The sequence below is a fragment of the Xiphophorus maculatus genome, chromosome 12, assembly GCF_002775205.1.
Source record: "Xiphophorus maculatus strain JP 163 A chromosome 12, X_maculatus-5.0-male, whole genome shotgun sequence".
Taxonomy (NCBI): domain Eukaryota; kingdom Metazoa; phylum Chordata; class Actinopteri; order Cyprinodontiformes; family Poeciliidae; genus Xiphophorus; species Xiphophorus maculatus.
In genome coordinates, this window is record NC_036454.1 from 2,910,834 (window position 1) to 2,926,256 (window position 15,423).

At 36.6% G+C, this 15,423-nt stretch overlaps 2 protein-coding genes across 5 annotated transcripts in view; both read right to left on the reverse strand.

Annotated features, from left to right (window-relative positions):
• The window catches only part of tor2a (torsin family 2 member A), a 29,856-nt gene extending 27,122 nt beyond the window's left edge, over positions 1-2,734 (reverse strand). The window contains exon 1 of one of the 2 annotated variants that reach the window (XM_023343363.1): positions 2,305-2,734. The gene's annotated coding sequence lies outside the window, so the exon portion shown is untranslated. The remainder of the gene's footprint in view (positions 1-2,304) is intronic. The other variant, XM_023343362.1, reaches the window with a different exon arrangement.
• Positions 2,735-12,356: 9,622 nt separating this feature from the next.
• The window catches only part of LOC106700065 (SH2 domain-containing protein 3C), a 37,664-nt gene continuing 34,597 nt past the window's right edge, over positions 12,357-15,423 (reverse strand). For 2 of the 3 annotated variants that reach the window (XM_023343355.1, XM_023343357.1), the window contains 3 exons: positions 14,416-14,527; positions 14,026-14,232; positions 12,357-13,088 (listed from right to left, as the gene is read on the reverse strand). In XM_023343355.1, the coding sequence (XP_023199123.1) occupies positions 12,919-13,088; positions 14,026-14,232; positions 14,416-14,527 (489 nt within the window). In that variant the 3' untranslated portion in view covers positions 12,357-12,918. Of the gene's footprint in view, positions 13,089-14,025; positions 14,233-14,408; positions 14,528-15,423 lie in introns of all 3 variants that reach the window. The other variant, XM_023343356.1, reaches the window with a different exon arrangement.

Sequence of the window (15,423 nt, forward strand, 5' to 3'; positions counted from 1 at the left end):
TAAACAGAAGTCCTCTTTGTCCTAATAAATAGTGCTGACAGTATTTAGATGAAACTAAAGGACTTTATGGTTTAATAAGAACAAACATCTGTCTGAAGGAAGATTGTCTGCTTCAGACTAACTTAGCTAACTTATTGTGCTGTAAATGTAATCTGTTATAATAATAAAACTACTCAATCAGCAGGATACTAAACATAACTAGAGCTGAAAGCAGCTGCAGCTGCTGCATGGACAGCAGCTGAGACTGGACCTGCTGGAGAGGCCAGCATCCAACCAGACATCCAACCAGACATCCAACAAACCAAACAAACATCCAACAGAATCCAACCATCCAAACAAACAAACATCCAACCAGACATCCAACAAACCAAACAAACATCCAACAGAATCCAACAGTTTGCAGGTGGTGACGAGGGGAAATAAACTTAAAAACAAAACGAGTCGCATTAACACCTAAATTAACTAGTGACAGTCTAACGGGGTCCTCAACGCAGATGTTTGTAAAAAAAAAAAAAATTAGGTGTCTGTGTCGTTTCCTGATCAAAACGCAACAAACATAAATAAACAGATTAGAAAATGCCTCTTTCTCTATGATCTCTTCAAAACAATAATAATTCTTTGTATGTGAAGGAATATTCAAGAATATATTGAAATATCACCAAAATATACCACATTTCAAGAGGAGACTGTGCTAAACTGTAAGAATTTGTACCCAGCATTGTTAGAGTACTGACGATTATTTTACATCTTCTCGGTCTGATATTGACTGACATGTTCTGCAAAGATGTCAATAAATGTAAACAGTTCTGATATCATGAAAACTAATTTCTTGCTCATTTAATGGAAGTCACATTATTTCATTTGCACCTTAACTGGGCTGCAGACACAAAGCTTTGCAATTTAGTAATTTCACAATATCCTTACAGTTAAAAGTTTGCCTGGCAAACCTGTTAAACGATGTTACGTCCAAAACGTTGGCAACAAGTGAATTTTATTATTTTTAGACAATAAAATAAACTGATCCAATAAGTAAATCTGACAACATCTGTAACTGAACTCCAAGAGCGCCGATTTATCCACTAAACTACATCGGCCGACGGAAGTCCAATGATCCAACCTGTCATTGATTCTGATCTAACGGACACATCGCGCTTTAACAGGCAAACCTGGATTAACTGGTGACACTTTAACAATCTCAGTTTGAGTGAAGATTTTAACCCGTTTCTCATGTAAAAGTATATAAGACAATTGTTTTTTCAGAATGTCTCTTATAGTTGAGTATTAGGGTCACTTGATGAAAAGAATAAAGATGTTTAGTTAAATTACGAGAAAAATATCAACAATAAAGACGAAATGACACTTTCACATAGATCTGCGGTTGCCATGTCTTCTGTAAGTGAACTAGGAACTCAACTCTATAATTATAAATAAATTATAGCATGTTACAAAAACAGTGTTTAAAAAGATTTTGCTATAGTTATCTAATTGAAATATGATACAATATGAGGGAGATGTGAAAAACAACATAGCCAGTCGATCTTTTTAAACATTTTATTTATGGCTCCTCAACACTTATGTTGGCTTTCAGGGTTAATCTTTGCTTTGAGATCTGTTTATGGCATCTTTCGATCGTCCTTTGACGGGTTTCAACCTCTGAAGCATCACAGAAATCAGGACAAGTTCTGCGTAATTTACCTGTTTGGTAATTTTGCAGATTAATGTAAAAAAAAAAAAACAACTTGGGGGACGGGGGGGCAACATACCATGTTAGACCAATAAAAGTGTTTCTAATTATTTATTCCCGAGATCTTAATGGATGTCTCAGGGATTCGGATAGTATTTTTGCAAAAAGTTGTAGTTTTTTAAGCTTATCGCATTGTTTACTTCCTGGTTCGGTAAAGGGGTCCTAAAAAGCCACGCCCACAGAAACATCTGCGTCTTCCAGATGCCACCACCAGTTAATTTAGCCACCAGTTAATCTATAACACCTGCAGCAGGACCAGCATAGCTGATCGTTACAGAATCCGGAAAATGTGAGACCGTCAGAAAAAGACATTAAAGCTGAAGCAGAACATGACGGCGACCCAAAACATACCGGTAAGTCTTTCTGAGCTGAATGTTATCCTGTTAGCCGCCTGCTAGCATGTAGCATTAGCTGTAAACAACATGACCAAACTCACCTCTGATGTTGGGCTTGAAGTCGCAGCTGTCTGAGAAGCTGCAGTAAAGCTTCTGGAAGACGCCGCAGGCCGACCTGGAGCTGAGCAGCAGCAGCAGCAGCAGCGCCGGCAGGACGGCCAGCATTTTGGTTCCTCATGGTTTTGGTTGTATTTGTTTAGTTTTTTTGCTACAACTCAGCCCATCAATAAAATCTACACACTAAACCTTCTAGAGATTTTTCTTTGCTTTTCGGTTTTTTATTTTGATCATTTTAATAGAAATATTAAGAGTTTTGTGTGACTTAATCAGCAAACATTCCTGGGAACTTTCTCCCAATTGACCAAGAAACTGGGATTAATAAGATCTCAACACATCGCAAGATGTTTCATGTTTTGTCAGAGAGTAACATGAAAAATAATTAAGAGAATAAATGGAAATATCCTTGATTGTTTGCACCCCATGAACAAAAACATCGCCACATAAATAAAACAATAAGAAAGTTAATATTCTGACTCCAAACCTTTGTTTAAAAGTAAAAGCAGCCATAACTTCTGCCTGTAGCAATGATTTATTTGTTAAATTTATATCTAAAAAATGTAAACACTAAATAAATCCTTGTTACAAATCGTATTACTATATTGTATAAAAATAAAAGACAGAATGTGATAGAAAATGTATTTTTGAACAGTAGAGGGCGCTATTTTCAAACTAGTGAACTTTATTTTTTGAATTCCTTCAAAAGCAAACAAGACAAAGATTTTCATCTTTTTGTAAACTGGCAGCAGCATTTTAGAGCAACACACTAAAAATAATCCAGTGATCTTCGGAGTAAGTTTATTAAAACCTTTAACATCCATAATAAAGTTGGAGAAAAAATAACACAGGAAACTGTTTTAATAAAGTCAATTTTCAGAGGAAAATGTTATTTATTCACAGTTATAACACTATACAGATAAATATTAACTGTAGGATTAAATAGGTTCTCTGAACATTTGAATTATTGCTGTCAGAAGTTGTTCCCTCAAACTGATTCTACTTCAATCGACTCACCATTTATTAATAAAATTAATAGTGAAGATGGAGAGACATTGTTTGGTCCAATATGTAATGAAGGTCCAGCCTTCAGGCAGACAAAAGCATTTCTACACTGCAGACAAAGGTTCAGCATTAGCTTCCTGTAGTCCCAACAGAACCGGGAACTGGACCTCCTTTATTCTGCAGTTCTACACATTTCACACAAACATTGTGTTTACAGGCTGCTGCACAGTCTGAAGTCCTGGACTCTTATTATCTGGTACCGGTGGATGATAAAAGGATAAAAGAACAGTTTCACCTCACAAATGACAGGATTAAGTGTCTTAGTTGGAGTTTTTCAACGTTAAAACCCAAATATATGTTAGAAAACACAAAAAAAAAAAAAACTTATATCACATTTCCTTTCAATAAAAATGTAAATTTAAAGATAATTTGTGTTGTAAACCTTAATAAACTTTTATCATGCATTCATTCTCCTTCCTTCATGTTTACGTCAGTGAGGCTCAGATAAAAATGCTTCCATGCAGCAACTGTATAATCTGTCACATTTAAAGTGTATTTAACCCCAAAACAAGTTTTTTGCTGATAAACTCTCTAAATAAATTCTTAAGGTTTCTATGTAAAGTTTCTCTGCGGACTTAAAGATGTTTCTGGATAAATTGGGGCCTGCCATGCAAAGCAATGGCAGGAACCTATTGCTATTCTCCCAAGAAAAGTTTCTTTATTATTATTGGGGCCTGCCATGCAAAGCAATGGCAGGAACCTATTACTCTACACCCAACAAAGTGTCTCTTTATTATAATTCTTTATTTTTCTTCCGTCACCGTTAATGCGGCTCATACCGCTGGGTGCACACCTACAAATGAGGTATCAAAACGTGCAGAAAATTCACGCCATTGGAGCTATTACTTGTGGTGGGATTTGGGCTTAACGTGGCGACATAATTCGCAAAAAACTACGAAAAAAACCCCATTATAACTCAATGGGAAAAATCCTAGAAATACCCTATTTTTGAGGATTTGCTGTGTCGTCACAAATTCACCTAGAAATGCCATTCAAATTTCATTTTGTAGATACGTCTGTGATCTCTTCGAAAGTGAAGACGGCTCGTCGATACCAGTTACGGTTTGTCCACAATTTGCCTCTAAGCGACCCAAAGTTTCTCATTTTTCCTAAAGTTAGAGTGCTTCTCTCGCTGATTAGAGTGAGAGATCAAGACAACTTTTTCAACCCAAATCATTTTTGAAATCGCCATCACGCCCACAAATATCGCACGATTAGTATCAAAATCGCTCCTGACATTGATACGCCTGTCTGCTCCGGTAAAATGTTTTCGAAATTTATCTAGACCGTACGGTTTTCTGTCACGGTGCTTCAGAGCAAAGTGATGCGACAGGATTTTCTGAGGCTCTCAGGCTCTGTCAGTAACAGTTCACACCTTGGTGTGAAACTTATTTAACATAGCAACGGATCTCAAGAGGCTATTGGCTGCTGATTTGGACTACAAAAACGCATCATTGTAGTTCTATCTATCCTCAGTTGAAACAGATCAGGACTGAGAACTGGCCTTTACAACTAATTGCTGCTTTGGGCTGTATATAACTGATTTAACTCAGTAACTGTTACACATGGGATTAGTTTGGAACTTTAAAATTAAGCATATTGAAAATTTCAAAATAAAAGCCCTGAATATTTTTACATGACGTAATTGCTCTTTTTGGCTTTATTTGACTTTTTCATCCAAAGCACTGTTACACATGGGATTACTTTGGAACTTTAAAATGGAGCATAATAATAATTTCAAAATAAAAGCCTTGAATATTTTTACATCATGTAATTGCTCTTTTTGGCCGTATATGACTTTTTCATCCAAAGCAATGTTACACATGGGATTAGTTCGGAACTTTAAAATGGAGAATAATAATAATTTCAAAATAAAAGCCTTGAATGTTGTTACATCAGGTAATTGCTGTTTTTGGCTTTATGTGACTTTTTCATCCAAAGCAATGTTACACATGGGATTAGTTCGGAACTTTAAAATGGAGCATAATAATAATTTCAAAATAAAAGCCTTGAATGTTGTTACATCAGGTAATTGCTGTTTTTGGCTTTATGTGACTTTTTCATCCAAAGCACTGTTACACATGGTATTAGTTCGGAACTTTAAAATGGAGCATAATAATAATTACAAAATAAAAGCCTTGAATATTTTTACATCATGCAATTGCTCTTTTTTGGCTTTATGTGACTTTTTCATCCAAAGCACTGTTACACATGGTATTAGTTTGGCCCTTTAAAATGAAGCTTAACAAAAATTTCAAAATAAAAGCCTTGAATATTTTTACATGACGTAATTGCTCTTTTTGGCCGTATATGACTTTTTCATCCAAAGCACTGTTACACATGGGATTAGTTCGGAACTTTAAAATGGAGCATAATAATAATTTCAAAATAAAAGCCTTGAATATTTTACATGACGTAATTGCTCTTTTTGGCTGTATATGACTTTTTCATCCAAAGCACTGTTACACATGGGATTACTTTGGAACTTTAAAATGGAGCATAATAATAATTTCAAAATAAAAGCCTTGAATATTTTTACATCATGTAATTGCTCTTTTTGGCCGTATATGACTTTTTCATCCAAAGCAATGTTACACATGGGATTAGTTCGGAACTTTAAAATGGAGAATAATAATAATTTCAAAATAAAAGCCTTGAATGTTGTTACATCAGGTAATTGCTGTTTTTGGCTTTATGTGACTTTTTCATCCAAAGCAATGTTACACATGGGATTAGTTCGGAACTTTAAAATGGAGCATAATAATAATTTCAAAATAAAAGCCTTGAATGTTGTTACATCAGGTAATTGCTGTTTTTGGCTTTATGTGACTTTTTCATCCAAAGCACTGTTACACATGGTATTAGTTCGGAACTTTAAAATGGAGCATAATAATAATTACAAAATAAAAGCCTTGAATATTTTTACATCATGCAATTGCTCTTTTTTGGCTTTATGTGACTTTTTCATCCAAAGCACTGTTACACATGGTATTAGTTTGGCCCTTTAAAATGAAGCTTAACAAAAATTTCAAAATAAAAGCCTTGAATATTTTTACATGACGTAATTGCTCTTTTTGGCCGTATATGACTTTTTCATCCAAAGCACTGTTACACATGGGATTAGTTCGGAACTTTAAAATGGAGCATAATAATAATTTCAAAATAAAAGCCTTGAATATTTTACATGACGTAATTGCTCTTTTTGGCTGTATATGACTTTTTCATCCAAAGCAATGTTACACATGGGATTAGTTTGGAACTTTAAAATTAAGCATATTGAAAATTTCAAAATAAAAGCCTTGAATATTTTTACATGACGTAATTGCTCTTTTTGGCTTTATTTGACTTTTTCATCCAAAGCACTGTTACACATGGTATTAGTTTGGCCCTTTAAAATGAAGCTTAACAAAAATTTCAAAATAAAAGCCTTGAATATTTTTACATGACGTAATTGCTCTTTTTGGCCGTATATGACTTTTTCATCCAAAGCACTGTTACACATGGGATTAGTTTGGAACTTTAAAATGGAGCATAATAATAATTTCAAAATAAAAGCCTTGAATACTTTTACATCATGTAATTGCTCTTTTTGGCTTTATTTGACTTTTTCATCCAAAGCACTGTTACACATGGTATTAGTTTGGCCCTTTGAAATGAAGCATACTGAAAATTTCAAAATAAAAGCCTTGAATATTTTTACATGACGTAATTGCTCTTTTTGGCTTTATTTGACTCTTTCATCCAAAGCACTGTTACACGTGGTATTAGTTTGGCCCTTTGAAATGAAGCATACTGAAAATTTCAAAATAAAAGCCTTGAATATTTTTACATCAACTACTTGTGTTTTGCGCATTATATAACTATTTTAACCCAATGACTATTACGCAGGGGATTAGTTTGGCACTTTGAAATGAAGTTTAACAAAAATTCCAAAATAAAAGCCTTGAATATTTTTACATCAACTACTTGTGTTTTGAGCATTATATAACTGATTTTATCCAATGACTGTTATTCATGGGATTAGGTTGGCCCTTTGAAATGAAGCATACTGAAAATTTCAAAATAAAAGCCTTGAATATTTTTACATCAACTACTTGTGTTTTGAGCATTATATAACTGATTTTATCCAATGACTGTTATTCATGGGATTAGGTTGGCCCTTTGAAATGAAGCATACTGAAAATTTCAAAATAAAAGCCTTGAATATTTTTACATCATGTAATTGCTTTTTTTGGCTTTATTTGACTTTTTCATCCAAAGCACTGTTACACATGGTATTAGTTTGGCCCTTTGAAATGAAGCATACTGAAAATTTCAAAATAAAAGCCTTGCATACTTTTTACATGACGTAATTGCTCTTTTTGGCTTTATTTGACTTTTTCATCCAAAGCACTCTTACACGTGGTATTAGTTCGGAACTTTAAAATGAAGCATACTGAAAATTTCAAAATGAAAGCCTTGAATATTTTTACATCAGCTACTTGCGTTTTGAGCATTATATAACTATTTTAACCCAATGACTATTACGCATGGGATTAGTTTGGCCCTTTGAAATGAAGTTTAACAAAACTTCCAAAATAAAAGCCTTGACAACATTTTAAATCGTACCGAATGGTGCGCGTCCGCCTCGCTTGACGTTCTTGCGGTTCTCCGCGTGCCACTGATTACGTCGCGGCGTTCTTTAGCGTCCGTGCCGATTTGTGGCGAGACGACGCCGGGCCCGAACCCCCCGGCCGCGCCTCGGCAGGCCCCGGCTAAATTTCTTCCGAAATTTTCTAGTTGGGGCCTGCCATGCAAAGCAATGGCAGGAACCTATTGCTATTCTCCCAAGAAAAGTTTCTTTATTATTATTATTATAATTCTTTATTTTTCATCCGTAACCGTTAATGCGGCTCATACCGCTGCGTGCACACCTACAAAAGAGGTATCAAAACCTGCAGAAAATTCACGCCATTCCAGCTATTACTTTTGGTGGGATTCGGGATGAACATGGCGACATAATTCGCAAAAAACTACGAAAAAAACCCCATTATAATTCAATGGGGAAAATCCATTGAAAACCCTAATACCCTACTGGCTAAAACAGAGAATTGTCTCCCCCAGCTGGCTCAAATGAAGTATTGTAAGTCTGAAAAGCGAAAAGAGCAAGTATGAAAAAAAAAAGATTGTGCCTTGGATATACTGGATTAAACAAAACTTTAAATTTGATTGGTAAACATCCAACAGGTAGATGTGAGTGTGGTATGGATATGGAAACAGTAGAACATGTAATAATTAATTGTGGAAAATATAAAGCAAGTACAATAAATTAGGAAATATGATATAGAGACATTTAAACTTAATAAGATATTAATTAAACACAAAATAAATAAAGCGGTTATTACATGTTTGAAGGTAACAGGATTATATGTAAGACTTTAGATTGGGGAGCGGTTAACTGAAACGTGGGGCGTGCTAACCCCCTGCGCCACCACAGCACGCCCCATGAATATTTATGTTATTTCATAAAATTTCTTAAGAAAACTAAACTGATAGAAAGGATTTAGTGTTTTTTTTTTTAAGTTGCGCCCTGATCCACACTCCATACCAGTAGGTGGCGGTAATGCACACCATTAAGTTGCTTGCCAACCGCCATTAAAAACAAAAAGAAGAAGAAGAGCTTTCTGCTTCCGACTGTTTGGTTAAGGTAAGAAGTGTTTGTGTTATGTCCATAAAATATACTATTTAATTTCATTACTATATTATTAGAACTGCTTACAGTTGTTAAATGTAATGTGTTCTTTAAGAAATGTGATCGATTTTAAAAGTTTGACTGCTGTGGGATATTTTGTTGTGGCTCTGATAGCGTAGCTGCTAGCTTGATGGAACCACAATTTGTTCACATGTTAGCACTTTGCTAACTGGCTTTCGTGAAACCAGTTAGGCTACAAAATCTCTGTTAACATCAATCTGATCAGCTGAAATAAGGCAATTTTGTTTTACCTCAACCTAGAGCTATTGTGACTTGCAGAAATTGCCACAAATAACCGGAACTAGCATATTAAGCTACTTCACTGAATCAGTTGCTTCGGATACAGATACTCTCAGCTGCCGTCTTGTGCCGACAGTGAAAAACAGCAGAACTACATAATATTAGCTTGGTATGATGTAAATTATAATTTTTGTTTGAATTACATAAAATAACTTCATGATCTGAGTTTTTTTTCATTATGCTTGGCCTATCAATAATTTCAAATAATAAAACATAAAATATCTGGGTTTATTTTGTTCATCCGAACCAGAACCTCCAGGTTCTCCGTTGTAGAGTTTTACTGAAAATCAGCGGAGAAATATCTGTAGCGCAGCAGCTGCGGTACAGTCTGCCCACTAGAGTAGAACTGAACCGAACCAAACATGAACGTATTTCATCGCCTAACGAAAGACAAGGAAGCAAAGAGATTTCGGCTAAAGAAATCTGAACTTGATTACATTGCAGCATCCTTTAGCGTCGATGCCAATTTGTAGCGTGACGACGCCGGGCACAAACCAGACGGGCGCGCCTTGGCAGGCCCCGGCTAAATTTCTTCAGAAATTTTGTTTTTCTAGTTATTCTTTATTTTTCATCCGTAACCGTTAATGCGGCTCATACCGCTGCGTGCACACCTACAAAAGAGGTATCAAAACGTGCAGAAAATTCACGCCATTCCAGCTATTACTTTTGGTGGGATTCGGGATTAACATGGCGACATAATTCGCAAAAAACTACGAAAAAAACCCCATTATAACTCAATGGGAAAAATCCTAGAAATACCCTATTTTTGAGGATTTGCTGTGTCGTCACAAATTCACCTAGAAATGCCATTCAAATTTCATTTTGTAGATACGTCTGTGATCTCTTCGAAAGTGAAGACGGCTCGTCGATACCAGTTATGGTTTGTCCACAATTTGCCTCTAAGCGACCCAAAGTTTCTCATTTTTGCTCATATTAGAGTGACAGCCGACCTCGGTTCATATCTGGGCACAACATTTCTTTCTCTCATCACTGTAAATGCTCTGAGTGAGGTACAGATATGAATCTCGGGACTATCGCAGAAGACACATTGAACTGTCATACGCTTAAAACGCTTTTCGAATATGTATTACGGTTCCCGAACAAGAAGGATTTGTTTCCAATGCTTTTTTTCAGTAAAGTGTGTTTGCTCAAACACACTTGTGTGTTTGAGAGCTCACAGCTCAGAGCTCACACCTGCTGAGACCATTATTTGCCATAGCAACGGAACTCAAGAGGCTATTGGCTGCTGGTTAGGACTACGAATACGCATCGTTGTAGTTCTATCTATCCTCAGTTGAAACAGATCAGGACTGAGAACTGGCCTTTACAACTACTTGCTGCTTTGGGCTGTATATAACTGATTTAACTCAGTAACTGTTACACATGGGATTAGTTTTACACTTTAAAATTAAGCATATTGAAAATTTCACAATAAAAGCCCTGAATATTTTTACATGACGTAATTGCTCTTTTTTGGCTTTATTTGACTTTTTCATCCAAAGCACTGTTACACATGGTATTAGTTTGGCCCTTTAAAATGAAGCTTAACAAAAATTTCAAAATAAAAGCCTTGAATATTTTTACATCAGCTACTTGTGTTTTGAGCATTATATAACTATTTTAACCGAAGGACTATTACGCATGGGATTAGTTTGGCCCTTTGAAATGAAGCATCCTGCAAATTTCAAAATAAAAGCCTTGAATATTTTTACATGACGTAATTGCTCTTTTTGGCTTTATTTGACTTTTTCATCCAAAGCACTGTTACACATGGTATTAGTTTGGCCCTTTGAAATGAATATTAACAAAAATTTCAAAATTAAAGCCTTGAATATTTTTACATCATGTAATTGCTCTTTTTGGCTTTATTTGACTTTTTCATCCAAAGCACTGTTACACGTGGTATTAGTTTGGCCCTTTGAAATGAAGCTTAACAAAAGTTTCAAAATAAAAGCCTTGAATATTTTTACATGACGTAATTGCTCTTTTTGGCTTTATTTGACTTTTTCATCCAAAGCACTCTTACACGTGGTATTAGTTCAGAACTTTAAAATGAAGCATACTGAAAATTTCAAAATAAAAGCCTTGAATATTTTACATGAAGTAATTGCTCTTTTTGGCCGTATATGACTTTTTCATCCAAAGCAATGTTACACATGGGATTAGTTCGGAACTTTAAAATGGAGCATAATAATAATTTCAAAATAAAAGCCTTGAATATTTTTACATCAGGTAATTGCTGTTTTTGGCTTTATTTGACGTTTTCATCCAAAGCACTGTTACACATGGGATTACTTTGGAACTTTAAAATGGAGAATAATAATAATTTCAAAATAAAAGCCTTGAATATGTTTACATCAGGTAATTGCTGTTTTTGGCTTTATATGACTTTTCATCCAAAGCACTGTTACACATGGGATTAGTTTGGAACTTTAAAATGGAGCATAATAATAATTTCAAAATAAAAGCCTTGAATATTTTTACATCAGGTAATTGCTCTTTTTGGCTTTATTTGACTTTTTCATCCAAAGCACTGTTACACGTGGTATTAGTTTGGCCCTTTGAAATGAAGCATTCTGAAAATTTCAAAATAAAAGCCTTGAATAATTTTACATGACGTAATTGCTCTTTTTGGCTTTATTTGACTTTTTCATCCAAAGCACTGTTACACGTGGTATTAGTTTGGCCCTTTGAAATGAAGCATACTGAAAATTTCAAAATAAAAGCCTTGAATATTTTTACATCAGCTACTTGTGTTTTGAGCATTATATAACTATTTTAACCCAAGGACTATTACGCATGGGATTAGTTTGGCCCTTTGAAATGAAGGTTAACAAAACTTCCAAAATAAAAGCCTCGACAACATTTTAAATCGTACCGAACGGTGCACGTCCGCCTCGCTTAACGTTCTTGCGGTTCTCCGCGTGCCACTGATCACGTCGCGGCGTCCTTTGGCGTCGACGCCGATTTGTGGCGCGACGACGCCGGGCCCATGCCCGACGGGCGCGCCTTGGCAGGCCCCGGCTAAATTTCTTCCGAAATTTTCTAGTTTGTTCAGTTCTGCAATGTTTGCAGAGCTAAACTGGCACAGCGCTGCCCCCTCTGGATGAACTGTGGTCACTGCAGTTTAATTTTCTGATTGGTTACAACGATGAATTTTGGTTTAACATTTATATTTTTGATTTAATTCATTCATTTTGATTTTTCAGATTTATTCAATAAATTACAAAGATATATCAATACAACAAAAATAATACAAAAAAAATCCATTTTGGTTACTGAAGTAACATAAAACTGATATAAGTAGTTAAAAACAAAAAAGATATTTAAAAACAGCATTTAAAAAAATAATGTTTCTAAAATAAATTGTACCGTTAACTTCTTGTTTTCTTCTTGGACTTTTTAAAGCAGTCACCTCAGATGATTTCTGTAAGTTTCTGAAATGTTTTTGTTGCTGGAACTAGCCAATCAAATTTGCTCTTTAGAAATGCCCACATCGAAACCCTCTTGAAGTTTTCTACAGTTGTCAGGGAGCGTGTTTATGATTTCACAGAGGGTTAGTTACACTTTAAAGTGATTTGAACGGATGTCAGAGAATCCACCAGCTGATCAGTTAAACGTCTCTGGGATCAGTGCCGTCTGATCGGCGGTTCCAGCCGGTTGGACAAGGCGGTCAGCACCTGGTCGAACTTGGAGTATCTGAGGACCTGGTTCTCCTCGGCTCCTCTGCTCCCCCACAGCAGCCTCATCTGGAAGTCGGTGAGGAAGATCTCCCTGACCTCGGCCTGCTCCTGGAAACCTGGAACGTCACAGTTCACCATCAGCTCACGTCGGTTACAACCGTCTGGTTTCACTTTGACACTTTGAGATGCTGCTGCCACTGAGGGTAACTCAGGGTTTCTATATTTTATGCTAAAAAGAATTCAGATTTTTTTTTGTCTTTTGTTATGCTTGAGCAGACATGGACAATACAAAAACAATAAAGAAAAGAATTTGCAGCAATACTAATTTTTGCCCCGACTACACTATTATATTTTAAATGGATATTTTTTTGTTCTGATTTTGAAGAAAATATGCATCTAAAGGTGCATTCCCATCGGCCAGGTTTAGTCCGCTTTAATCCACCTCTAGTTTGTTTGCCTTGAAAGTCCAGTTTGTTTTTGGAGGTGTGAATGCGTAATAGGATAAAACAATCAAATTCTGGTCCGCCTACAAACCTCGGTCGGGATTCGGTTGAAGTAAATTCTGGTTCAGTTAAAATGCATATGTGAACATCAAGCGCTAAAATATGACATTACTCCATTTTTGTTTGCATTTTGTGAAGAAGGAAGTTGTGCTCTGTGTCTTTGTCAGTGGTCCTTGGTGCAGCGCCCCCACAGGCCAGGAGGGGAACAGGCAGGTTGCTCAAAGGGTTTGGTTGGTTTGACTCAGAGCAGTGAGAAAGAACCACAGCAGCTGGAAATGGAACAAACTTTGGTCCTCAGTTGCACCAAGTCCATCAGATTATCAGGTGTGAAAATAGCCTAAATTGCTTTTGGGATTCCCATTAAATCCTGTAATACTTATTCCATGCCAGCAGGTGGCAGTGAGGTCCACATTACATACATCAACAGAAGGAGACAATGAGCATGGCTAAAGCAGAGCTAGGCTGAAGGTTTGCTTAGGCTGCTGCCTCTGTGACCTGACCCGACCCAAGCCAATGGAGGTAGCAGGACCAGAACTCTGCAGGTTCTTACCCTTTAATTTGCTCTTAGCGTTGGAGTGATAGATCCCGCCCAGCTGAGCGATAGTTCTCGCCGCCGTCAGGTGGAGCATGACCACCTCCACGCCGACCTCCGCCGTCTCCCACCGCTCCGTCCCCTCGCCCACCGCAGAGCTCTTCTCCAGCAGGGTGAGGAGGGGCAGGACGTGGGGGAAGGTGGTGCTGGACAGCGGACAGCTTTCTGCAGGACAGACACAGCCAGAGCGTCAATGGCTAATTCTAACTTTACTTCACAGAGTAAAAGTAAGAAAAGAAAAAAAAAAAAAAAAAAAAAAAAAAATATATATATATATATATATATATATATATATATATATATATATATATATATATATATATATATATATATATACACACATTTTACCTCGTCCATCATTCAGGCTCCTCAGAAACGGCCGCAGCGTTTTCTCGTAGAGAATGGCGCCCTCTGTGTGTCGCTGCCGTAACGTCGTCCAAGTCTGCTCTAGACGAGACACCTGAGGAACGAAGGAGCGTCAAAAACCGCACAAACAGAAAAAGATGGTTATGTAACTTGATGCTCAATTTTGAGTTTTTGTGGAAATCCAATTTTTTTTGCATGGTTGTTCATTCTAAAATTAATTGCAACTGAAATCAGACTTCTGTGTGAAAAAATGGCTGCCGCTGTCTAAGGATACATTTTAAAGTTATTTGGAGCCGACAGCATCGAAACCAGATGAAGGAAGCTGATAAAAAGGAAACCCAGCGAACAGCAACGGGTCGTTGACTGCAGCTGCTGTAGTGAAGTCCGATTGGATGTGGAGTCGGACCAGGAGTGCTGGGGTTGGGATGTGATGCGTTCACTGACAGACTGCATTCACAATCTCATTATTCTAATTTTCAGCCGTTGCTTACATCCAGTTTTATTGCCTGGCTTATTCTGGTGCAGAATTATGACACATGCCTCGTGGCAATGATGTAAAAGTCGGGTAAAATGCGACATGACGGTTCAGACTGCAGACGCTTTGAAAACACCAGATATGACTCAGTTCCAAATAATGGAACTGAGTCATATCCAGTCCTGTTATTGGATATAACTCAGTAATATCCAATAACGGAACTGGATATGACTGAGTCATATCCAGTAATATCATATTGGGAATGGAAAATACCAATAAATTGGGATTTTCTTGCATGAAAAAAAAAATCAGCTGCTGAGTGAATTTGGCCTCAGACAGGAAAAAAAGCAGCAGTTTGATGGATTCATGGTGGAAAATTGATCACCTTCTGCTCTCCTCTCTTCCTGCTGCTTTAACAACAAAGATGCTGTGTTTAGTTTTAAAATGTATCTTCATTTTTGGCAAGAAAGAGTCAAATTAAGGATCACATGTGGCACATTTACACTATTGTCTGT